Source organism: Hippocampus bargibanti, linkage group LG11 (assembly GCF_051943395.1).
Source record: "Hippocampus bargibanti isolate YZ-2025 linkage group LG11, ASM5194339v1, whole genome shotgun sequence".
Taxonomy (NCBI): domain Eukaryota; kingdom Metazoa; phylum Chordata; class Actinopteri; order Syngnathiformes; family Syngnathidae; genus Hippocampus; species Hippocampus bargibanti.
Window position 1 is genome coordinate 9,051,309 of NC_142744.1, and position 27,415 is coordinate 9,078,723.

Genomic DNA, 27,415 nt, shown 5'->3' on the forward strand with positions numbered 1-27,415 from the left:
CAAGAACTGAAGGGTCACGGAAATGATGATGTGCTGCACATAATGAAGCAGATTGATTTGTGAGCCGCAGTAAGCTGAAACAACTGAGGTTTAGTTTCACACACTGTCCCAGATGAATCACATTTGTCAGTGAAAAAAAAAGACTCCATCTAGAACAAATGTCTTTGCATAATTGCTAATACACACAATGGTTCGTTTGACATTGTTCCCATGCCTGCTTTTGCATAAATTGCACCCCCTCCCCCCAGGCGATGTGACTGCTCTTCACCCCACGGAAGACATACAGCTGAGGTATTCACCTTGTATCATTAATAGCAGATAAAAAAGCATCCTCCTCCTTTTTAATTGCTTTTATCTTGTCGGGTGTTTTATCCCTTTAACCCAACCCCGAAGGGACTAATTAGGTTGTGGAAATCCCATGGTCAACGCCGTCCCTTTTGTAAAACACACACAAACACATACACTACAACTGAAAATGTTTTACTTGGTAGTGACATACTGTGATCTTGTACAATGGGCTTATGTATTTTTTTCAGGTGTGTGTTCTCAGGACTTCATTGTAGCTGTTTTCGGGATACGGTGATCCCTCGCTACTTCGCGGTTCACTTATCACGGCTTCAGTGCATCGTGGATTTTTTTTTTTTTATGGGAAAAACTTTTTTTTATTAATGGTATGCAAATGTGCAAAAAAACAAAGTAAGAAGAACCAAAACACTGCAAACAAAGCTGAATAAAATCAAACACACTGGCTTTGACAGCTCATGGAGCATTCTGCTACTACAAATCGGGCCATGTCGATTTATAAAAATCGTCTTGCTAAAAAAAAAAAAAAAAAAAAAGAGTGCCAACAACTACTGATAATGTTCTTCTCTCTGAGAAAGACTCCTTCAGTAGAAAAAGACGCTACAGCGCAGCGGAGTCAGGACGAATAGGCGCAGCAGCCAAATATTGTTTTACAACACCGTTCTTTAAACTATTAAAAAAGAGGTTTTATTTTTTGTTTCATTCTGAAGTATGTACAGTTTTGCATTGTGTAAAAAAAAAAAGCTGACTACATTGAACTTCGCGGATTTCACCTACACGCTGGATTTTTGGAACGTATCTCCCGCGATAAACGAGGGTTCACTGTACAGCAATATATGTCAACCAAATTTCATGTTTAAAAACTGAATTTTTTTGTTTTTCTTCTCTCCCAAAAACCAGTCGCAATGGTCTAGTGCAGGGGTGTCCAAAGTCGGTCCTCGAGGGCCGCCGTCCTGCCTGTTTTCCAGCTCTCCCAGGAGCAACACACCTGATTCAAATGATGACGGCCCTTGAGGACCGACTTTGGACACCCCTGGTCTAGTGACTCTAGTCATTTGGAATGATACTACCGTATTTTCCAGTGTATAAGACGCACCCAAAAGCGTTGATTTTCTTCCAAAGATGACCCTGTGCCTTATACGCAGGTCCGCCTTATATGTGAAGTCATATTGAGCCACAATAGGTCAACTGTCAGCAGACGACTCCATTTTCCCCTGTAGAAGAAGTCGTGCGTAACCCCAGCTTCTACCGTAGCGCCTTATAATGTGGTGTGGCTTATATTTGGAAAACATGTATATTTAGTTATTATATTTGTAAAACGTTTTTAATTCATTGAAGGTGTGCCTTATATACGTAAAAAGTTTGCCAATAAACCATTCATTGGTGGTGCGCATTATAGTCTGGTGCACCGTATACACCAGAAAATACGCTAATCCTGTGCTTTAAATGTATATACAAATTTAGGATTTACAGTTGTCTGTCTAACAATTGGAATTGGAAATACTGTTTGTTTATCACATTCTCTTCCGAGTAAAATCACTCTCCGCCTAACCCTATTTAATGAAGTGCATTCCTCCCACAGTGGTTGAGCATTGTTTTCCCTAAGCTGTTTGTATATTTGCCATCGCCGGTCACGAAGAAACCAAAATCACCTCCAGACCATCCCCGCTGGGTCCTGCATCCGGCATGTTGTCATCAAGCATCATCACCACAAACTACATTTATCGACCCCGAACGAACCCTGCCATATTTTCATAAACTACACCATTAACCAAAACCGCCGTTATGCCTGCCTCCCGGGGGTTTCCACTTATCGTTACCCAGTCCGATAACGGTTAAGACAGAGCAGCAGATAGAGGAAGGGGCTTCTGTGCCTCACTCATTTTGCTTTCTAATGAACCGTCACATTAGCGCACATAACAGATGAATGGAATCCCTGCGCACCACTTGTAGCTGTGTTATTACAGCGAAATCAATGCACCCCCCCCCCCCACAACGCCTCTTGTTGTGTGTGGGGGGGGGGGGCGGGGGGGGGCTTTACTCACATCTCTCATAATACAACTGCTGACCTTGCTGTCGCATCACAGCAGCTGCAGCAAAACAGCCCACGGGGTTGTTTGCGAGAGTGCGTTCTCTCTGTGTGCCATCAGTCATAACTCAAACGATAGACTGTAGCCTATGTGGTCACATGAAACTTTTTGTGGGTGTGCTCATGATAGACATACTAATCTCATGTTATTAAATAAAATTGACTTTCAGGAGTGCGTTTCCAGAAAACTTTCCAGGGAGAGCTACCAAATAAACTACAATGTATCTTTATGTCACATTTTCACACCGTCAGCAGCTGTAAGAAAATGTGATACATAACAGTGATGATAAATGCGAATTGTAACCAAAATGATGCTTAAAATGGCCGCTTCAAACCAAAATGGCAGTCTATCAATGTCTTCAGGCATGACATTTTTTTGTAGAGATGCCTTAGACAGGTAGACCAAATTTCCAACTAAATTGAGGACAGACTGAAGTGCTTTTTATTATGATGATGATTGTCATTGAACAAGTGGACTCAACGGCTAAGAAAGCAATGCTCCGTTTAAAACAACTTATCTGTTAAACTCCTGAACAAATACATTGAGACGATTTCTCTTGTGATTTATCTGTGAGGTCATTAATCACTAGTGATGCTCTTGCTACTGACCCGTTAAAGGCATTTTCTTCAAACATGCTTGGCTAACGAATTGAATAACTGTTATTTACCTAACTTAATGGTAAATGATCCATCACTTCTATAGTGTTTGTCTACCTTGCGTATTCAATGCTTTCCACTATAGCATCAGAAGCAACTAAACTAGGGGTTTGGTTTCTTGTTCAAAGGCATTTTGACATGATCGCAATGGCTGGGGATCGAACCATCAACCTCAAGGTTTTGAAAGCTCCGTAAAAGCCGTACATGTCACATTTTGAAATCGGAAAAAAAACTTGATTGACAGCTGAAAACCGAGTCGATAACAACGTTTCCCCTTTAAATAATCCCGCCGCTATTAAATGTGTCTCCTAAATGCAGTCAGGAGGAAATGGCAGACAGACACAGACGGAGTGCGCGAGAGAGGGAAGGAGGGAGGGAGGGAGGGAGAGAGAGAGAGACACCCCCGCATCGTTTCCTGTAGACGTGATGACGTCTCCGCCTCTCGTCCTCGATGTGCCGTGACGTCACAGGGCTGTAGTGGTGGTGGTGTAGCCTCTTCTTGACGCTCCGCCGCCGCCGCGAGGCTTTTCCAGTACGGAGAAGACCCCCGGCGAGTGAGGTCCAAGCAGACGGAGGCAAGTGCTTCTTTCCATTTTTTAATACATTCTTACTAGCCCTTTTGTCAAACATTACAATTTTAAAAGTGAATGTTCCAGTGATTTCTTTGACTACGAAAGGGCAAGTGTCGGTGGGGTGAAGCTAGCTCGGCGTTGCCCGCTGTGTCGCTCTCGCTCTGGGGGAAAGTGAGCGAATCGGTCGTTCTCCGTTGGACCTTCGGACAACACACCGCGGTATTCATTGTCGTACTGTATTCGTCGTCGGCCGAATTGGCGAGATAGTGGTGGGCTTCTTGAGTCCCCCACCTTCCGCCTCCTCTCCGACGCCCTAACTACCGCGTAAGCTGTCTTGTTATAACCCACTTTTGCTGTGTTTTGGGGCTGAGCTGAGTGTTGTATATGGCTAGCTAACTAGCATTTTCACCGCTTAAATTAGCCTCTCGTTTCGTTTTTTTATCCCCTTTCTCTTTTTTAGTGAATTTTATCAACCGCCCCTCGTGTGTTTTAAGGCAAGCCTGACATGAATTCAAATGTGGATTATTATTATTATTATTATTATTATTATTATTATTATTATTATTATTATTATATATGTATTACTATTTTGTCGTTGAACGTGTCGCGAAGTCGACCCGCAGTGACACACTTGTAGGGGCACCCCGCTCAGAGGGAAGCCCGGACCGCGTTGGCTTATAGTAGTCGTGGTGGCGATGGTGGTATTGGTGGTGGCCGCGACGGCTTTCCCCAGTCGAGACTGGGCAGTGCAGACAGTGAATGTCATTATCGGCGCTGTCTGCATACCAGCGCAGTCGAATCGGGAGAAGGGGCGGGGAGAGGGGGGGGCTGAAGACTAGTGAAGAAGCTTTTTTTATGCGGCGTCCTTGCAGCAGCTAAGCGGTACCTCGGACTTGGGTTGGTCCCTATTGGATGATCCCCAAAACGCATTTGTTTACGGGATACTCGCCGCTCACCGCCACCTACCGCCTCTCCCGTGGAGCAAAACTCATTACCCCGCCGAGAAGCTCATGTTGACATGTGTTCGCAGTGCTTTATTATATTAAAAACGCCCGCAAACATCAACCAGGCTACGGAATCAAGGTCGGGCTTTTTTGCGCAGAAGCAGTGCGCCAGTCGAGGGGAATGCTCCGTGAAAAATGTGCCAAGGCACGCATATACCCATTGGTCTGCCAGCACTGGCCAGGAGAAGCCCCCTTTTTCCATTTCGATATATTGAAAATGCATCAACGGGGAACTAAAAAATTTAATCTGATTTTAAATGACACATTCCATTCATCTATGTCATTGAAATGAAATAATACAAATGTTAAAATAAATATTGTCAAATATGAACCTTGTTTTTCAATTAGTCGTGTAAAAAAGGAAAAATAACACGGATGCACACAGGAATAAGTGACCTTGTATCAGCCAGCATCAGTCGACTGAAATACTACACATAAGATCCGAGGCAGACTGAATCAAGCTAATAAGTCACCTGACTGGAAATGTGGTCATGCCACAATTTTCTGTCTGACTACTTGTCATAGACAACATTATTGTGACAAAACCGAAAGCAGCATTCGGTTAAAAAAATACCGTGCTGCTTGGATACAACATTGTGGAGCGTCTACGTCAGAGTCTACTGGAGATATTAGACGTAAGATCTGAGTTAGACTAGGAAACAAAAAAAGAGCACTATATTCTCAATATTCAATAGTCTCAATATTCTAAAGTATGACTCTTTTTTTCTGGAAAAAAATAGGCTCTTAATATCTCAAAAATACAATGTTATACTTTGGTTGTCCACCATTTAAACTTATTTGATGCATCCAAGTAAGACACCGAATCACTGAGCAGTGCTCCCTCTAGTGGTATGCAAAAGAATCACTCAAATAAAATAATCGAAAATAAAATGGATATAAAACATCATACCTGTCAAACTGCGAGACACTGTGACCTTACTAACGGCTCAATTTTTCCTTACTAGGAAAAAAAAAACATGCGTGTATAATATTTCATTGCGCAAATTTATTAACAAAATTTCACATGTGAACATTAATACTTTTAACAAGTTCCAACATATTTCGAGCAATAATCAAGTATGTTCTTTGTTGTACAATATTTTTGCTGTGGACACATTGAATTTGTCCACAGCAAAAAAACAATTTGAATTTGTGTTCTTACGATGTCTAATGTTTATAAAAACCATTAATGATATTCAGTGGAAAAAAACACGGTAACATTACTCTCCATTTGTGTTTAACGTTGAAGTCCAATTAATTTCAATTGAATCTTCAGGAAAGGTGTACTTTCAAACATACAATATAGGTACAACTTAACTAAAAAGTCTGATAACCACCATCCCTTGTATAATTCTGCTGAAAGTTGCATTGTGTAGTCAAGATAATGTGACGCACAAAGATAATGCAAGCGCTGTTTACCGTCTTCCACATGGCAAATCCTGCTTTAAAACAGGCTGTTGTATGTCAAGCTGTGAGGGAGTGGTGGGGGTTGGAGCTGGAGAGGTTCTGTTAAGACTTTCATGGAGTGTTATTCATGCTTTTGATGGAGCCAGCGTGGGGTATAGAGCACGGTATGGTTTTTTTTCACCCCCCTTTACATTTCACGGAGAAGCATTTTCACTTGCAATTTGCAAATTTTCGTAGCATAATGGTAGCGGCGGCAGTCGTATCTGGTCCAATGGATTCGCTTGTCGGGATTTTTCACAAAAAGTGAAATATCCGATGCAAATTGCATCCCCCCCTTCGCCACCACTCACCACCACACACAAACATCCCACCCTGGGTTCAATTGCAAGTGGTGCAAGAGATGTTTGTGTGAACTGTGTTAATGGCCATTTGGCTCAGTGGTGCATGCAAACAGCCATTGACCTCATCAATCCCCACGAATGTGACAGTAGCCGTAAAGCATTGAAAGGCTTTGTGGAGTTATTTTGGGCTTTTGGATCATTTTAATGATTTATTGATTTTTTTTAAGTGATTATAGTTTTTTTTGGGGTGGGGTATACATTCTCAACAAGTTGTTCAAGTAATGATTTTTTGGGGATTGGGTTTGGATTGGAATTACCTTTATTAGCCTCGCAGTGGTCAAATTTATATTTCACAGCAGCAAAGTTATGAAAGGAAAGAAAGAAGTCAAAAACAAAACATACGAGCTGCTGGAAAGGCAGCCACTCTCGCGACGCCATCTTGAAGTCAAATAAACTTTTTTTCCTGGAGTAAATCTTACTTTTTTATTTTTTTGGGAGAGAAAATGCCTGCGTATCAGTAATTCAGACCCTAACCCTAAAAAGTTCTTGGAACCATTGCAAAGTACAAAACGGTGGGGTCAACTTTAGGCTACCCTAACTAAATTTTGACAATCGTTACTGCGGTCGAAAGACGTCATGTCCTCCAAAGGTTGTTATTATTGGATTGGATTGGATTGGATTTACCTTTATCGTCTCGCAGTGGAGAAATTTACATTTCACAGCAGAAAAGTGACGAAAGGAAAGAAAGAAGTAGAAAAACAAAATACAGGAGCTGCTGGAAAGGCAGCCACTCTCACCATTTTTAGAGTCATGTTGATTATCATTGTCATCTGTTAACGTACTTTTTTTTTTATGTACCCCTTTCGATTCTCCAGGAAACGCATCAGAACGTCAAAGATTCTCCATCATGCTTGTCTCCGCCTACTTGAGAATCAGCATTGTTTAAAAACGCCTACGGGATAAACTAAAAGGAGTTATTAAAAGGGAAAAAAAAAATCCAAAGTTGAAGATAGCAGAAGAATTAGAGAGCGCTCGGACATGGCCAGCACCCAGACCAGCTTGAAGAGCCCCTTCAAAGGCCTGAGCTCCTTCAAAGGCAGCATGAAGCGCCTTTACCGCGAGCGTCTAGAGGACGCGCCCATCAAGAAGCGAGTGATGGCCGAGATGAAGCTGAAGCGCCGCAGCTTGGAGTCCTTCCATAAGGCGGCCAAGGTGAAGCGGGAGTACGCGGACGAGACGCACCAGCACCAGCAGCAGCTTCACCGGCGCGCCGCCGACACGGAAGCCGAGTTGCACGCCGCCTCGGCGAAAGCGCTGGACCTCAGCCCGGGGCTCAAACACACGCTGGCCCAGTTCACGCTGAGTAGCCAGAGCTCCCTCGGGGGCCCTGCCGCCTTCTCGGCGCGCACCGGCCTGGAGCCTTCCCACGCCGGCATGCCCCCGCTGCCCTCCCCGCCCGTCTTGGGAGGTGGCCCTCTGCTGGTCCCCTGCGACAGCTCCACGGAGCTCACCCACTCGCTGCTGGAGGGCGAGTCCATCTCCTGCTTCGTGGTGGGCGGCGAGAAGCGGCTGTGCCTGCCGCAGGTGCTCAACTCGGTGCTGCGCGACTTCTCGCTGCAGCAGATCAACACGGTGTGCGACGAGCTCTACGTGTACTGCTCGCGCTGCGACGCCGAGCAGCTGCACATCCTCAAGGTGCTGGGCATCCTGCCCTTCAACGCACCGTCCTGCGGCCTCATCACGCTGACGGACGCGCAGCGGCTGTGCAACGCGCTGCTGCGCCCCGGCGCCGCGCCGCCCGCCGAGCTGGGCGCCAAGCTGTCGCCGCCCCTAAAAGAAAGCGAGGCTGGCTTCCAGGTGGAGCACCAATGCCTGGGCAAGTGCCAGGGCCTGTTCCTGCCGCAGTTCTACGCCCAGCCCGAGGCGCCCTGCGTCCAGTGCGTGGAGTGCCACCTGCTCTTCTCGCCGCAGAGGTTTGTCATGCATTCGCACAAGTCGCCCGACAAGAGGACCTGCCACTGGGGATTCGACTCGGCCAAGTGGCCCTGCTACCTGCAGCTGGGCAGGAAGTACCAGGGCTCGCCCGAGGAGGCCAAGCTCAAGCAGCTGCTGGACGAGGTCAAGGGCAAATTCCACTATCAGCTCAAGCGGACTCTCGACCGGGTGAGTCCTCCTTCCTTCCTTTCCCTCGCTCGCGTGTCGTCGAACGTGACTTGGCATTGTTGTGGTCTGCGAAATTGCTCGTCTTTGACTTGATCTAGTCGTCTTCTGTCGCACTTTCTGGATGATAGGGAGCACTCTTCATGTTGGGGAGGCTGAATGACTGAGAAAAATGGATCATGAAGGTTATTTTGGATAAAGTCTTTTATAGGAAATAATTATAGAATCTCATATAGGTATAGGTTATTTTTTGTTTGATTTTACGAGGATCAATATATTTTTGATGAATTTTTGATTGATTGTTTTTTTTAACAGAAAAAAAGTTGTAATCTTCTTAAGCTAGTCATTTGAGGCGATCATAGAATCAATGATTTTCACAGAATCTAAATTTGATCACACAGAGTCAGCGTTTACCAAGAAAAAAAAATAGCAACTTTGCACTTTCTAAGAAATAGCAATATTATGACATCTTATTTTTATTTTGATTGTGTCTGTGTCAGATTATTTTGATTGTTTACTCAGACACATTCACTTTGTCATTGAACGATCAACTGGATTACACGACATCACGCCGATTGTGTTTTCTTAAACCATCGTTGACCTACTGTGTGTTTGTGTTTGTTTGTGTTTGTGTGTATGTGTTGGTGAGAGAGAGAGAAAGATCAGGGACAGGTGGCCTCATCAGACAGACGAGGTTAGGCCAGCTGGCCACAGCTGAAGGGGAAGTGCATCATTTGTTCCCCCTTCGGGTCACCCGGGGGTCACTGGGAATGTCATTGAACAAAAGGTCAATACATGAACCTCATAAACTGCAAGGCCAGAACCAAAGACCACCACTGCCGGCTGTGTACTGTCCAAGTTGGGGGCACGTGTTTCAAAATGATAGCGACTCTATTTGTATATGACATATTATATCATGCTGTCATGAAACAAACATTTGTGATCAGCTATGAGTGTTACCCTGCCTACAAATGACAAAATGAAAACTATAGGCTAGCTAGCTTGTATCGCTGACAAAGCTATTTTGTTCACAAAACAGAGCTGAGAAGTAGCTATTCATGTACCGAGATGTAAACTATAGACTAGCTAGCGAGGTAGCAAACTGGATAACTAGCATTGCTGACAGACATTTGTTGTTATACTGTTCACAAAACAGCAGAGAAGTCGCTACTCATTGTCTGAAATTAAAACTATAGACTAGCTAGAGAGGTAGCTAACTGGCTAACTAGCATCGCTGACAGAGAAATTGGTTGCAACTCTGTTCACAAAACACTTATGTCCTGAAATGAAAACTATAGACTAGCTAGTGAGGTAGCTAACTGATTAACTGGCACAGCTTATCGAGCAATATGTTGCTACACTATTCACAAAACATAGCAGAGAAGTCGCTACTCATGTTCCGAAATGAAAACTATAGACTAGCTCGCGAGGTAGCTAACTGGCTAACTAGCTGAGCTGACAAAGCAATTTGTTGCGACTGTTCACAAAACGTAGTTGAGAAGTCGCTACTCATGTTCTGAAATGAATACTATACACTAGCTAGCGAGGTAGCTAACTGGCTAACTAGCATAGCTGACAGAGAAATTTGTTGCTCCTTGTTTTGGCTTCATTTCTGTTTATGTTGTTTCATTTCAGTTGTCTATGTAGCACATTCAGCGGACTTATACGATTTCTTCAGAATAATTAATTATTATTTGTCATCTTTTGCTACCTTGATCTCGCAATATTTTTGCTCGCTGTTACCATATCGTCCAAATCCTATGCCTTCCATGAATACGATAATGCAGTCATCAAGACATAATTACAGTAAATATTTCAATACAATACGTCCCGGTTTATATCGCGCTTTCAAAACAGCTACAATATGGAATACTAAGTTGGGTAATACCAAAGCAGTCTCATAACCAGACGCCGCTGCCCAATTTAGTTCAGCGCGTGGTTTACTGTACAGGTAGATGTGAGGTGAAAAGAGATGTCACACTTTTTGCACATTCACAGATTCGAAAAATTTCCTATTTTGGTCCGTCCGTCTCCCGTCCCGCCTGGCCCATTTGTCTTCCTCTTCTGCTTCGAGAAGATATTCTTGAAACACGAACAAAGGTCATCGCGCAAAGCGTAACCCTCGCAGATGAACCTGTGAGACAATGTCGTGAACCTCGTCGCCAAGGTGCTGTTAACCGCAGGCGAGGTGACGCATCGGCGCAGCTCGCCGTCTCACACTCCAGCCGTCTCTCTGGAGCCTTCCGTCTCGCTATGTTGTCAGGTGTTGTCGTCCCTTGGCGGATTGCCTCGTCACTCTCTTTCTCTCTCTCAGTCTCTGTCTCGCTGTCTATGTCTGTCTCTCCTTCTCTGTTTCTGTCTCTGTCTCTCTCTCGAAACCATTCTCACGGTCCTCAAATTAGACCTGTATATTAATTGAATAGCCAAATTCCCATATTTTTCTCATCATAAATATTAAAAATATATTTTTAGGCGGTTAAGCTTAATCTTAAACATTGCTCGCAAATAATAATAATAATAATAATAATAATACATCTGACTCAATTATTCACTAAATTTAAATAACTTTTTAAATCAAGCCTTTATTATCAATGATTCAATGTTACTCTCAGAAAAATATCCCCTAACCATTTTTAAAAAATATTTTTCTTTGTAGTAAAAGTAGTCCTTGAATATGTTGAAAACCTGCTTATTTTTTTTTTTCTTAAAATGTTCAGATAAAAAAATGGACATTCACATTACCCTCGCAAGATATGAAAGCAGAGGTCTGGCACCGCCACCTCTGGACGTATACAGCATACAGGGCCAGCGCTACCAGCAAATTTTAGTTCGTTGACGAATCATCTTGGATGAGAAGCGAAATGTTCGACACCTTCAAAGAAGTACAGATGATGGCTGAAGAAATCTTTTCATCGATTTTAATCTTCATAGTTTAAAAATAGAGCATTAAAATTTCTCCTCTCAATCTATGACGTTTTCTCATGCTACAACTTGTTAAATTATCAATTTTTGTGAGGCGGCGGTCCGTAGAGTAAGTCACCCGGGTCCACATATGTACTGCAAACCAACCCTGTTGAGGAGCGCTTGATCATTCCCAGACTCCTGGATAGGAATTACAAAAAAAGAATGTTGTGCTTCAAAGAACGGATACAGCATTTGTAAGTCACAGGCTGTTGTTTGGCGCGTGTGATTAAAGTGCGCCTTTGCCCTAACAGGAAGTGAGGCAGACAGCCGTGTCTCTCAACCCGAACATCCTCTAGACTCCCGCAGTGGCCGCCGCCGTCGCCGCCTCCACGGCGGTGACTCACAGTTTCCACATCCCAGTGGATGTTAGTGGAAGACAGGCAGCTTATAGTAACATACTTTTTCACACTGGCTTATTTTGGGGCTTTTGGCGTATTGCTCTAACCCTTTTCCCTTTGGCCCGCATTCGTACACTGCGGCTTTTTACAAGCAGTATAGACCCGAACAACGGGGCGGCTTTCTGGGACCTTGACACTTTCTTTGCCAGCTACAGTTCTATATCCTGTTCAGGGTGTTGGTCTGCAAAAAAAATAGAGTTAAGCCCCCCCGCACCAACCCCCCAATGCTCTACAAACAGCACCGTGTGCCTCGCAGCGCCATTAGTTAGTGTAAACACTGACTCAAGTGACATACATATACGCCACTGATCTCACTTGGGTTGTCTTCATAATAACGCCTCGTCAGTCAGATGTCAACAAAAACAGGACAGACCCAAAACTTTTAAAAAAATCATTAACTTCCCATAAAGATTTTTTACAAGTATTTTTCTAAAATAAAAAGAAAATCTGGGACCAGAGTATTTATTTTCATCAAGTCAGAATCATACTGCAAGAATCGAAACAAGGGCATTGAAAATCCTACTGGACCTTCCACACCCTGCCCACCACCTTTTCCAGCTACTACCCTCAGGCAGGCGCTACCGATCCATGCTCACCAAATCCAGCAGGCATTTAAACAGCTTTTCCCCCAAGCCATTAACTCTCTAAGCAGCAACCCAAATATAACTGTATAGTGCCTCTTTGCAATATTTTTATGATGATACTAGTGCGGCGTGTTCTACCGGAGACAAATTCATTGTGTGTTCTACGTACTTGGCCTATAAAGATGATTCTGATTCTGATATGAAAATAAAATTCAACTATGGTAGGAAAAATGGACAAAATTCAAGTTTTTATATTTTTAACTCATTCACTTCCAGACATGTGCAAAATGTGTCCACTGCAGTGGCAGGGATTTTGTCATTTTCACTCAAATTCCAGGACCCACAGAATATTGAGTTTTACGACTACCTAAACATTCAATGTAGCGTAAGAAACCTAAGACTCTCTTCTTTCATCAGAAAAAAATACTTAATTCCTAAGTATTATGGGTCTGGCGTTATCTGAGATTGAAATGGGGGTGGTTGTACAAAAGGCAAATGCTGCCCCCCTGTAGGAGGGAATAAGATTTCCAGCGGTCTGACCAGCGCTTTATTGGCCCACCCTCTCACAACAAAAACCAAAACCCGAACAAATTCGGGAATGGAGCTCCACGTCATTCTTTTCAATTACCGAATAAATTTGGGAATTGAAATTGTCGGCGAGTGAAATCTTGACTGATTGACTTCCATCTTTTTATCTGGTCTTTTCATTGTCGCTGTCAAACCCAGTAGCATGACAATGCCACAATTCCGTGCAGACCTCCGCCAAGGCCAAACGTACACCTGTGTATTGAATTTTGATTACGCGTGTGGCAAGCAGTCGACCGTTTTATCACGTTGGTTTCGTTTTTGTGGAACAGACTCGGACGCCGTCACCTGATATCTTCAGCCAGCCTCACCGTGGCGAGGCAATTTCGTATGTGTGGCACAGTCACAAGTGTCAGACAGACCGAACAGCCCCCATCTTGTCTGCACCAACCCCCACCCCCTCCCCGCACCCCCCAGCTCCCCACCCCTGACTGAGTGTCTGCGGCACAGACAGAAGACAGCTGCATCTGTGTATTTGCTCTTTGGAAGCCAGTGACTTCATTACTGCATTGACGTAGCTGCACTCAGCGGCGATCTGCCGTCTGTCGGCAGGCAGCCCCCAACCACCTCTCCCTCCACCGCCTCACCGTCATCTAAACGGATTGTAGACGTGCTAATCTTTCATTTTCTTCCTCCTCTACCGGCTCTGGTTCCAATGCTCGCTTCCAGCTCTATTTACGCCGTTTGACTTGCACACTCAGACATGTCAGCTGTCGCCCATGTGTGTCCGCAAACAGAACAGGTCAAGAAACCGCAAGTTAGGAAGGTTGGAAATTACAAATTGAGTTTCATAAAAAGAAAAAAAAAGCTTTTCATTGATGTCTTATTCTTAAGACTTATTAGGTGTTTATATGTTGTGTGCTGTGGTCAATAATGCCCAGAATGGGCGCTAACATAAAAGTAGTTTTGATCATCATGATCTCGGATCTCTTTATACTATATTTTCCGGTGTATATGGCGCCACAATAGGTCTTGCAACTACTGTCAGCAGCCACCGACTCCATTACCCCCTGTAGAAGAAGTCGTGCGTAAGCCCAGCCTCTAATTTGGCACCTTATAATGTGGTGTGCTGTATATTTGGAAAACGTTTTGATATTTAGATATAATATATTTGGAAAACTTTTTTCAAACAACTTCAAGGATTTTTTTTCAAATGAAACGTTTGTTTTATTCAATAAAGCAACCAGTTTGTATATGTTTCCAGTTCGTTTGGCAATTTGCATACACGGTACGGCAGCCAATCAAGCCTGCTTCATGCTTCGGACTTTCCCGAGCGTTATAAGGTTGTGCATTTGCATATCATTTTCAAAAGAAGATGCACAGAACCTCAGCCCCAGAAGAAAGATTCAAAAGAAGCTAACACAATTTATGACGCTACAAAACATAAACGTACATTATCCCATGACTATAAAGTGTCCTTGAGAGTTTTGAAAGGCGCTTAGCAAGAGGAGTTCACGTGGCTTGTAGCAGACAAAGCAAAGCAAACATTGCATTGTCCACCATGACGAACAGTGTATCGGCAATACGTCTGTCTAAGATGTATGGACAAACGACAACTGGAGCAAAATCATAATCAAGGGATATTTGCCATAAATTAAGCAAGGGAGCATTTGTGGTAGGTATATCGGTAATTTTGAAAAATCCTTTATACTTTGCAACACTTTTTTTTTTTTTTTTTTTTTTTTTTGCGATTAGTCGTCTTATTGTGTTTCAAGTTGTGAAAAATGGGGCAGGCAACTTTATGGTGTCAGCTCACTTTTTATCATGAGTTTCAGACACTGCTTACACCGGAAAATACTGTCTGTAATTTAGTAATTATATCTCATCAGAATAAAACTTAAATTATAGTTTTATGTAAAAAATAATCACAAAGGTGGGAAATATCCTGTGACTGTAAAGTGTCCTTGAGAGTTTTGAAAGGTGCTTGGAAATTAAATGTATTATTATTATATAAAGAAAATTCCCATAATATTGTGAAGAACCTATCTATCTATCTATCTATCTATCTATCTATCTATCTATCTATCTATCTATCTATCTATCTATCTATCTATCTATCTATCTATCTATCTATCTATCTATCTATCTATCTATCTATCTATCTATCTATCTATCTATCTATCTATCTATCTATCTATCTATCTATCTATCTATCTATTTATTTTGGATTAGGGCGTGGTAGATATAATTTTCGGAGAGGATCAATGTCTACATCAAATCCACACTTTTCCACTGTAGTCACACCCCCATTGCCCAACCACCCGACACTTGACAAAATAAGCAACAAAAGGAGCCGATAAAGTCCGCTCTTACGTAAGCAGATCAGATTTGATGAATGTGGCGCGTTGCTCAAATAGGAAAGGGACAAGCGAAACCAAGTCATTTGCGCAAGCGCTACATTTTGAGACTCGCTGCGCAATCGAGTTAATCTCGCCACTACCTCCTTATTGCCGCTCTCCAGACGACCCGCAGTGTCGGCCAGAACTTGCGGTCAAAACAGCCCAGGAAGCCATGCTTCGGCTCGTCCCTTCCCTCAGTTGAAAATTAACCTCCCCGAGACCCCGGATGACCCGCTCACCCGGCCCGGAACGGCCCCTTCGGCCCACCAATCACACACCGGTATGCTTTGACCTGAACACAAATTCAATCCCAATTCAATTCAATCCAAGGATAGGCGTGTACATATTTCATGTCATTTTCCAAAGAACAATTATCCATTTATACCGAATACACAGCAGCTTTTTAGAACCTCCAGTCTGCATGCAGCGCCAGGCACAACAAGACCAGCCTGTGTTTGCTTGCTCTTGTAAAAGGGGGCCCCTTCGAGGTTTTCTGAGCCAGGGCGGGGTATGTTTCTGGTATGTCGCCATCAGGTCAAAGAGAGCCTGGAATGGCAGCAGTGCAACAGTTCGACCACCCGCTTGGAAGAATGCCAAATTCACATCACGATGAGGCCCATATGCTATACCAAAAGAAGTCGTAACGCTGAGGTGGGAAAAAAATTATAATATTAAAATAGGAGAAAATTTTGCTTTTTATTTTGGATTTTTAGATAAATACTAAATGTGACAATGGAAAAAGAATTTACTGAGACTCAAAATCTTATGCAAAAGAGTCCACATTAAATAAATATTCACAAGAATTCCCATTTTTCGGGGAAAAAATGCTCTCTTTTCACAAAAAATATGAAATATTTATATTATGTATTTTCGGAACCAAAAACCTAATTATTTTGTCGCTGATGTTCATTTTCTCGAACAATGAAATTGGAATTTTCCATGATCTTTTTCTTTTTCTAAGAAACTACCATCATTATTTTCAAGTATGGTAATCTTTTTACAAGCACTGAAAAAAAGAATCTTTTCAGAGTAAAAAAAAAATATACTAATGATCAATATGAAAAACATTGCCAGAGGTCTGGCCAGCGCTTTATTGGAAAAAAACAAAATCGGGAATGGCGCTCCATGTCATGCTTTTCAATTCTCAAATAAATTCAAGAATGGCAGCGAATGAGTTATTTTTTTCTTTTGTTTTATATTCTCACCCAACATGTTTTTTTTAATTCAAATAAATATTCATGGTAATTATGACTTCAGTACTGTGCTAGCTAGAGCTTGACTCAGTTCCATGTTGGCACTGCCCCCCGTATGGGAAAATACAGCATTGGTGCGATTCTTTGCCTCAAGTTGAAGGCGCCTTAATTGGCAAAGAGTTGAGAGAGAACTTTTAGGAAGCAAGCGCCAAACAAAGCAAAACAAAAAGCCGGAACACATTCTTGCCCAGTTTGTTTTGGCGCAGAGTCTTTGCAATAATGAATCAATTTGTTGACATGGAAGTGAAGTCTTGTCTATCCGGTCTCTCTGGGAGACGCAAATGCAGGTTGTCTTTTTAATCGGAATCGAAGCGTTTGCATTTGAAAGAACCCCCCGCGGGCCCTCCCACCCCACTCTTCCCCACCCGCCCGATGGGAGCGTTGATTAATGAAGATGGAAACGCCAGAGATCATAAAACGGCACTTTTTCCATCGGCACACACATGTAGACACATCATACAAGCACTTAAGAGTCCCCCCCTTCTCATGTTTTATCCCCACAGACGGATGAAGATGAGTGCCGGATATCAAAAGCATGTCACAAGTCCCGTTGGACTGCCCGCACTCATAAATTATGCATGCCGCAAACAACCCAGAATCAAGAGAGAATAGTCAGTCCTTGCCATGATGGGAATCCCCAACACTCCACTTATTCCTATAATCTATTTTGCATGTTCCGTAATAGGCATGTAGACACTCTTTGGACTGGTTGCCTTGGTTCTTTCTGGTTTTCACTTTGGCTTTTCATTTTACCATTGGATCGGATTAGCCTTTATTAGTCTCGCAGCGGAGAAATTTACATTTCACAGTTGCAAAGTTATGGAAAGAAGAGGAAAGGACGAAGTTGAAAAACAAAATACAGGAGTTGCTGGAAAGGCAGCCACTCTCGCGGCGCCATCTTGAATTCAAAAGAACAAAAAAATAACACAATAATACGACAACACAAAGACAGTCATTCAATCTGAAGCACTTTCTGCACCCTCTGTTGTATGAAGCAGCTCTTGATGAAAGAGGAGAGTATCAAACCGTCTTTTTCACCAATGGCTCAGGGACGTCATGGTGAAATGCAAATACAAAGCTGTAGCATCCATTGACGAAAAAAGATTGTCTCACATCTCCTGTCCCACGTAAATCCGCTTCAATTCCAAGCTGCAGCAGTTCCACATACGCATCGGCGGGCTCCTCAAGCCATACATCCACCCAAAAGCACCGAGCTTTTCGCTGAACAAAGCGGGACTGTGAAAATGCTGTCCATTACAGGCGCAAAAAAAGCGCACTCGCCCCAGGGCTGTTAGCAATGACAGTCAAATGGCACTGACATTCCTCCCAATCAAAAACGGTGTTGGCATATTTGTGCTGCCGAAACGGCACAACCGCTCAGCACAGTCTCCTCCTCGATGAATGTCGTGGCCAAAAGTGATGGAAAACAATCCGTATCCGTTCCACATGACGCACAATAACACAGTGACAAAAGAAAACAAAAACGAGAAAAAAAGCAAGGCTCATGAGAGCACTTGCTGACGGCTGCCTACTCAGGCGCCATCTTGGACTTTTCCCCACTTTCCTCCACTAACATGAAAAATACCCCCGCACTGCCTGTAAATCCTTATCTTACCAAGGGTGTGACTGGCTGCTTACTTAAAAAGACTGCAAACCGCCTGCTAATGTGATGGCGAAACAATTGGCTGTATCGCGGAATTGTCTCCCCCCCCCCCCCCCCACACACACACACACACACACACTCACTCACTCTCACAGTTCATTCTTACACGCAATTTTCTGGCTTGGTACAAAGTGTACAAAATTTCCATGAAAATACCATGTGAGGGAAAATGGCGGCATTTTGTGTTGAAAGCAACAGTCACGCCGAGGTCAACGCGCTTCTCATTATCTCAATCGAGCAATCCGTACGGGCACCATCAGCTATTACGCCTCTGAAGCAGCAATTAATCGCATGTGAAGCCAAGGTAGTGAACTTCCTCTACCTTGGGACATCACCCCTCCGCGGCGGCCATTTTTAATGCCCCGCCGCGATAAGCGCGCTTTTATCATTTTCCGACGGTTTCCATTTTGTCACGGCTGTCAAAAACCACTGCAATGAATCACATCCTCGTCCCGGCTGCTTCGTCATCGGCGGTAAAAAGGACACGAGGCCAGACGCTGACCTCAGCGTGATAACATTCCTCATTCAGGACACACACACACAGTGAAAGATAAGCAGCTGTGTAGACGCACCTCGCAGCGATGCGCCTTTCAGGAAATAAAAATGACGGGACCAGGAGCATTGGCTTCCTGTCACATTGCGGTCTTGCCACAGGAGGAACGTTGGACAAAAATTGGTCATTATCCCCCTCCTCGCGTGCGCTTTTGATCTTCCGCCCAGGTGTGTTGACTCCCGATGACTCAACCCCAATGACATTTCGGCAAGTGACTCAGAAACGCAGACGCGGACCTTTGCATTCAATGTTTAAAGAGGCGAGTGTTTACAAGCAGCCTCGGGGACACGTTTACAAATCATTTACTCAATCATTTATAGTCAACAAGCATCACATGCGCATCGGAAGTGACGATACTAGCAAGTGAAACGGGTGTTCAGAACAGCCGCAATAGGATTTGCTAGACTTCCATTTTGTAAATTTATCTTTTGTAACGTGACTTTTTCTTTGACATTTCAACATATTTATTATCAAGTATCCACATACAGTAATCCCTTGCTACTTAGCGGTTCGATTATCGCGTCCCTTGATACATTGTGGATTTTTCTCGAACCTAAAAAAGAAAAGTGGCTGCAAATGGCTGCAAAAGTCAGTACAGTACAGTGATACCTCAGCTTACAAACTTAATTGGTTCCCAGAAAGTGTGTGTAAGGCGAAAAGTGTGTCTTCCAAACATTAATTTCCCATAGGAAACAATTAAAAATGAGAATAATCCGTTTCCAGGTCCCCATAAAACATAATTTTCAACTAAATACGCCTTAAAGCTACACAAAATATACCTTATTTTATGTATAATAAATTTGCTATTGTATTGTAATTAAAGAAATTAACTACTATATAATAAAGTCATCTTATTTACCTTTGTGATGGTTGTTGACGTAGTGGCCTCTTGATGATATCCGAGTGAAGTTGCCGTGCTTTCTCTGTGATGATATCCTCACTAACGGTCCCCTGCGAGCTACTTTTTGTTAATCCAAATAAACATAAATTTTCAACCTCTTCTATTGCTTGAGAACCGTTGCTTAGACAACGCAGAAACACCCTTAGCCACACGTAGCAATAGTGGACTTAGCACACTGGTACCGGGACGCTAAGTCACACAAACGCAGACCTCGTTCGTGTTTCTCGATGATCTCCTGCTTGACCGTAATTTTGTTTTGTGTCCTCTTCGGCTGAACACTAACTAGCCTGTGGTGGGGTCTTTTTCGTTCCCAAAAAAATCAAAAGTATCCACTCGATAGCAAACCACGTATGCACTCAGAGAAAGGGTGTGTGGAAAAGTAGTCCGGCAGCCACGGTGGCGCTGTTCGCCCGTGTGGTTTGGTGTTCTTCCGCTGAAAACTAGTCCACCAGCCATTGTGGCGCTCCGTGTGTTTCCCGAAAACCAATAATTGTAAGGTTTGCTACATCGCAGCTTTTCGTCTATCGCGGGTGGTCCGATGGTCCGCATTAACCGATGTAAACTGGGGATTACTGTATATTTTTCGGTAAATGCGATTACTGCTGTAAAATGGACTTTTTTCCTTCCTAATAATCTCTTTTTTACCGCTTTGTGATTGTCAGATGAAACTACAGTAAAGTCTCGTTATATCGATATTCAAGGGAGTCCGAAAAAATATCGATATAACCGGGACTATCGATATATCCGACCCTGTTTGCATGTAATTTTCTCCGTGCGTGCATAGAAATAGTATCGATATAACCGGGACTATCGATATATCCGATATCGATATAACGAGACTTTACTGTATTTTCAAAATGTATCACCTTCTCATGCTTTTATTTGTCCTGAGGATTTTGTAACTACTGTATTGTTGTAAACGACTTATTTTTCATGATCCGATCTGTAATATTCAGACTTACATCCACTCACATTTATTGGCACTTTGTGCTCATAGAATCCCGAGTGTTTTATCAAACGTTATGAATTTCGTTTAATAACATTACAACCTGTTTCTCATCGCAGTCCCAACACGATTCCCGTGATATTAAAGCCTTTCCTGAAAATAATCCATTTTATTTCTTGTAATATCATCACAATTTGTCTTTTAACCTTACCACCTGATCCTCCTGTGTAATAATAGTACATGTCTTCATTTTACGATTTAATTCAGATGATGAGATCCAGAAAGTATTGTCTCCCCCCCCCACACAAACACACACTCCATTGTGCCTTTGAACGTTTCTTATGCTGCAAACTGAAATGAGCATGCAGGAAGTAATAGGTGTTGCTCCATGAGCTCTTTTTTGGGAAGGAGAATGAGTTTGGGGCAGTGAATCTGTGCGTGCGTGTTAGTGTGAGAGTCAGGTCTGTCCAGAGGGGTGCTGGGTGGTCCGAGGTGGCATTAGGGGGGGGGGGCACTGGGGGGTTAGCACAGCCAAGCTGGCCATGTAGAGAGTGAAAAGCAATGGAGGCTTCAAACGAGCATTGCATGTAATATGGATGAGAGCCTGCACTCTCGCTCTCTCTGACTTTCTTTCATGCTTTGTGATGCTTTTATTCCCCCCCCCCCCCCCAAAAAAAAAAAAAAATAACAGCATTACATTACATCAAACACTAACGTCACAGAAAAAAACATAACATGAACATTTAATATTGCTAAGGAAGCTAAGGCTACATTGTGCGGCAGGGATGCAGTATGTCATCCGTGTATCCTTTTGGGGTGGGGGGGGGGGCCATGTTTCTCATTCCAAAACATCCCAGATACTTATTTTGGTGGTTGGCTGGAAGCAAGAGGGTGGGGGGTTTGGAGCGAATTGCGATCTCCATTCATTTTAATTGGCTGAGGTCATTTGAGAAATGGGGATTTGAGTTACAGGCGATTTAAACTCAACGCACCATTGCGGCAGACAGACACTCCCCTACTTCTGAACATTCAAGTTACCAACAACGGTACATTTTTGGATTGTATTGTACTTACCTTTATTAGTCTCGTAGTGGAAAAAAATTATATTTGACAGCAGCAAAGTTATGAAAGGAAATGTAGGAATATATGTAGTGTTCTCTCCAGTTGTACGTGCACAGATCTTTATCGAGCATATATTTGATTAAATGTTTATTTTTTAGTGCAAAGCAATACGGGTTACTTATACAAGCCTTAAAGGACAACCGACACATTTTTTTTGTTTCCTAACTGACATCAGAATTTTTTACAGCATCTAAAATACCCAAAACACGCAGGCTGATATTTTCAGTCAAATCCAAAACAACAATAAAAATGACTTAAAGTGTCCCAAAATTACTTCAAAATGACCTCAGAAAGTTTCAGTTTCAGACGGTCCCGCCCTCTTGTTTGTGACGTCACGCCAAGACGTCTTGCCTTGCTCGAGAATCAAAACGATGGCTTCAGATTCGGAGAAGATGCTTTCTTGTTACTCATCCAGTGATGAATATGATTCAAATAGTTCTGAAGAGGAAAGCATAAATGTTTGCAATCGATTAAAGAAGTCCTTCCGTGTCATTTTGAGGCATCTGGACTGCAATGTAGTGTCCAAGAAAATGCACAAGATGGCGCCCAAGCTCCGTTGGAAATGGGCTTATTTGTCTGCTGGGAATTTGTGTCAACTAGAATCAAATAGTAATCTTGGTGCAACACACAACGATTCACCATCACATTATTTGTGTTTTCCTTCTAACTTCAACAAAGATCAACACGAAGTTTTCAGACCAAACAAAGTACCCAAAATGCATTGTGTGTCGCTTTCTCGGTCAAGGGCGTTCCAGACGTGATGTCACGGTAGGTATCGTCACCAACTCAAAAACAAGACTTCCTGAATATTCAGCACGAGTCTTAAAACGTAAGATGTAGCTATATGCAGTGGAATCTTTGTAAAATACGCCCGGTAGAAGTCATTTGAAGTGATTTTACAAATTATGGACGCAACTTGTCCGGAGGCGTCGGTTGTCCTTTAAACATACTTATATAAACCTTAAGCATACTTGTATAAGCCTTCAACATACATTCCATACAAAATATAGCACTGAATTAACTTGAACGAATTCACGAACGACTGTTCGGAACGTATCTCGTTCGTAAGTTCGTGAGTGCGTGTACAACTATGACCCCAAAATACCTTCATATTTCATTTTATGATACCCTAAAATGGCGGACCAATGATTTGACCGTGTAAGGGGAAAAAAATAATAATAATAAAATAAAAACATGTATCTTGTAAGTACAGTTTGAAACAATATATGTTTTCAGTACTGTATGTCTTACTCACCAAAAGATATCTTCCGAACTAATTCACTTTACGAACGACCCTTCGGAACGTATCTCGTTTGTAAATTGGGGAGCGTCTGTGATGTCGGAAGACATGATATTCATTTTACATATAACATTAGTTTCATTGAAACTTTATGATAGCTTGTGAAATGTCATGTAAAAAATGCCTTTATCTGGACACGAATATTTGTGAATGCAAAGGGACTTGGGCAACGTCTCCATTTTGTATCATGAAAGCAAAGCTGCGCTGGCTCGCCTTCTGTTTAGCAACGTCACTCTCTCGCATTCTCTTTCTCTCTTGCTTCTCTCCAGGCTCTCTCTTGTTTCATCCTCTGACTTTTTTTCCACCACCCCCTTCACTTCTCTGAGTTCATAAGTGTCCTCTGGCAGTGAGAGTCTCCAGACTCTTACGTCCACGTTGGCCCAGATGACAAGTACAATCATGGATAAGACAAGAGCCCACTGGCCTCATTCTGAGCGTCCACTCTCGTATTGTGCGCTTGTCTTTCAACTGCGTCATCCTCCTCTTGACTGGCGGACGCTTATATGCGGCGGTCCATAAAAAACCAACACTCTTGTCTGCGGACGATCGTTTCCATTTCATTTAAGATGAATCAACGAACCCATGAGTGATCAGCAATGGTTCGATTAACCCTCAGAGGATGTTGTTGCAACCATTTGGTTGCTCCAAGAACTGATTAATCAATCAATTCCTTGAGATTCTTCTTAACTCATTCACTGCCAGAGGATGTGTAAAAATGCCTCCACTCCAGTGCCAGGGTTTTTGTCATTGTCACTCAAATTCCAGGACCAACAGAATATTGAGTTTTAGGACTACGTAAACATTCAATGCAGCATAAGAAACCTTGGACTCTCTCCTTTCATCAGAAAAAAAAAGAGTTAATTCTTAAATTATATGGGTTTTGAGTTATCTGAGCTTGAAATAGGGGCAGATGTACAAAACACAATACAGTTCATACATACGTATTTATTTATATAGCACCTTAACAACAGTTGAAGCTGTAACAACGCGCTAGCATGGACAAACACGGCAAATGCCGCCCCCTCGTGGAAGGGAAAAAAAACATTGCCACAGGTCTGACCGGCACTTTATCGGCACCCCCCGCAAGAAAAAAAACAAAACCCGAACAAATTTGGGAATGGCGCTCCACGTCACACTTTTCAATTCCAGAATAAATTCGGGAAAGGCAGCAAATGAGTTAATGATCCATTACAGAGTTCATAAAATGATTTAAAATGTCCAATAATACTCAAAACAAACGAATAGGAGGACAGAAAACAGAACCTGTCGGAATTCACCTCGGTGAGCAAAGTTATGATTAAAATTTGCACTCCATTTTTAGCATGAAGTAACACAATTGGTGTTTTTTGGGGGGGCGCACTTGCAGGAATGACAAACGTGCCTGCATGGTGCACGCTGCTGTCTAGACGCTCAACATAACTACGACGTGTTGTCATCATGATCCGGATTTTAATTATTGTTGTTAATGGCATAATTTAGCGCCACGGCCAAGCCAGATCATCACGCAGCTGCAAAGTGAGCCATGACCTAACGCTTCCTGTTTGTCGTTATAAGGAACTAAGTGGCGGCTTTCTTTCGGCGCCTTCCTTCTTCACATTCTGTCTACAAGGCCACACGAGGTCAATTAACTCATTCACTGCCAGATGATGTGCAAAAATGTGTCCACTCCAGTGCCAGGGTTTTTGTAATTTTCACTGAAATTGCAGGACGCACAGAATATTGAATTTTGGAACTATATAAACATTCAAGACAGCGTTAGAAGCCTCTCTTCTTTTATAAAAAAAGATTTAAGTCCTAAGTTATATGGGTCTTGAGTTATCTGAACTTGAAATGGGGGCAGCTGTACAAAATACAATACAATACGTACATATTGAATTATATAGCGTTTCAATAGTAACAAAACGCTAACGTGGACAAAAGGCAAATGTTGCCCCTTTGTGGAAGGGAAAAACATTGCCAGAGGTCATACCAGCGCCCTACAAGAAAAACCAAAACCCCAACAAATTTGGTGATTGCACTTCGCGTCACACTTTTCAATTACCAAATAAATTTGGGAATGGCAGCGAATGAGTTAAAATGTGACCCAAAAAAACAAAAACAAAATGCAGCATTAAAACGATATCTTGTAAAAGTCAACATTTTCACGACAAAGGGATTCATTGCAATAAAAGACTTTTAGAATAAAACATGATGAAAGATGTCAGGTAGCTCTGCAAGGAAAAAATGACATTTTTAATGTTTTCCAAATAAATATGAGACTCACAAAAATATTACATTTTGCAACGCGTAACAATTTCGATTTTCATTACAAGATTATACTCATTTTTACAAGTAAAAAGTCAAACAGTCGTAGCTTTGCCAGAAAAAAAAAGTATGTACCCAACTTCTATGCCAAACTCAGCTGGAAAACAATTTCACACCCTTTTGAGGAGAAACGGGACAAAAAAAAAACATATGGATGGAGGTATAGTTTTACAACTATCTTCCCAGCAGGATAATTTTACAATAACATCATATTTGAAGAAAAGAAAATACAACATAATTTAACAAAAATAAAGTAATACTATAGGAAGGGAAAGGGAAAAAAACATGGTTGTCGTAAAAACATAAACAAGGCGAAAATTAAGCCGAGACCTTTAGTTGCCTCTTTTGTCAGCGTCGTTTCACAATATAACCTTCATTACAGCCCACCGCCGTGTGCGTGCTCGTGTTTGTGTTCAGCCAGCAAAGTGTATTTTCGGGCAATTCATGAACTAACGTCATTATGACCCCTTGACTGTGCAAAAGGGAAAGTGGGAAATAGAAAAATTGATCGAGCCAAATCGTTTTGTTTTTTTATGTGAAGGATCATGGAAAATAAAAATCTAAGTGCTGTAGTAAAGTGAAGCATAGCAAGACATTGCCCGCTGTTACGTTTTTAACGAAGGCATTTTCACCCGCATGTTTTAACAAAGCTGCGCAAGGTCGGCCTGTAAAAAATGGCTGGCGGGAGCGACATGGAAGCGCGGCTTGTATACGATTATTTCCTCTAAAAGCAACACTAAATGTATACAATCTTTGATGCAACAATTGTAACTCTATATTATTATTTTTTATTAGTTAAATGTCAAAGATTTTGTACAGTTACAACATTAAAATCTCAAGAACCCCAGAGCGAATAGATATAGAAAGTCGATTATTTTCGTTTTTAGCATCCATTTTGAGTGTCATTTTCACAGTTTGAATCGGCCACTTCAGGGTTGTTAATATCTCCAGTTTGTCAGGCTGCCCAGAATGTTTTAAAAAAAATCGCACACACCCCTCAGTGAATTTCTAAACATTCACTGTGGTAGTGAATCTCAACAGGTGTGAAGAATCTCACATTTCATTCCTTTCATCACTTTGCTGCTGTGAAATGTAAATTTCTCCGCTGTGAGACTAATAAAGGCATATCCAATCCAATCTATAGACAACACAAGCAATCTACCATTTTGATTTGAGTGTCATTTTAATGAATATTTGCATTTGGTATCACCCTACAGAATGTTTTTAATATTGAGCCCCCAGTGTCAAAATCACTTAGCAACACGCAATGGGTGGCCGACGTGTCTGTTTTTAGACGACTCACAAAAAAATTGTCTTGCCAACTCGTGCCCAAAAAGACATGTCAGCCATTTTAGTTCAAGGTTACTGTTTAACTTTTCTTTTGTTTTTAGAATTTTCCTCCCTTTGGTCTAGACAGCGTCCATGCGGTGCAAAAAATATGCTAGCGGGCCTGAAGCCAAAGCATTCGGGTGGGAATGAAACACTCCTTATCTGTGTGTGTACATGTGCGTGTGTCGGAGGATGCTAGTTGCGGCAGGTTTATAGACACGTAGTCAGTCACACGACATCAGTCTCACCTGTCTGCTGTCATTTTGCTTCCTGTTTGTCTACCTGTTCGTATTTTTCCCCTGATGTGTAACACGCCACATTTTTTTCTCTTTGCTCCCAATTTCCAGGTACAAAAGAAAGACATTGGCCTATTAAAAAAAAGATATGCTAATGAAGCCCCCCAGCCTCACTTCATGAGCTTCGTTCACGGCTCTCGTCGATTTGGTGGGTTGAAACAAAATGCCGCTCCCAGTCCGTGGCTAAATGGTTTATCGGATTAAGACCTCTTGAGTGTCTTGTCTGCGTGTGTCGGGTCTGGGATTGGGGGGCAGTTGGTATCACCACACGTAAAGCAGACAGATGACATGTTTATACGTCAGACCGACTCAAACATAAACCGACACGGCCGGATTTCCGCCCCC

The 27,415-nt window shown here is 42.4% G+C and overlaps 1 protein-coding gene and 1 long non-coding RNA gene across 3 annotated transcripts in view; one reads left to right on the forward strand and one right to left on the reverse strand.

Annotated features, from left to right (window-relative positions):
* Positions 1-3,501: 3,501 nt before the first annotated feature.
* LOC148891423 (ski-like protein) overlaps positions 3,502-27,415 on the forward strand; it is a 42,359-nt gene continuing 18,445 nt past the window's right edge. For both annotated transcript variants that reach the window (XM_089008982.1, XM_089008983.1), the window contains exons 1-2: positions 3,502-3,624; positions 7,249-8,536. In XM_089008982.1, coding sequence (XP_088865108.1) covers positions 7,412-8,536 — 1,125 coding nt within the window. In that variant the 5' untranslated portion in view covers positions 3,502-3,624; positions 7,249-7,411. The remainder of the gene's footprint in view (positions 3,625-7,248; positions 8,537-27,415) is intronic.
* Positions 11,182-15,847, reverse strand: LOC148891424 (uncharacterized). The gene is made up of 3 exons (XR_016116516.1): positions 15,789-15,847; positions 15,505-15,695; positions 11,182-11,635 (listed from the first exon to the last, which is right to left on the reverse strand). It is a non-coding gene; the product is annotated as an uncharacterized LOC148891424 (long non-coding RNA).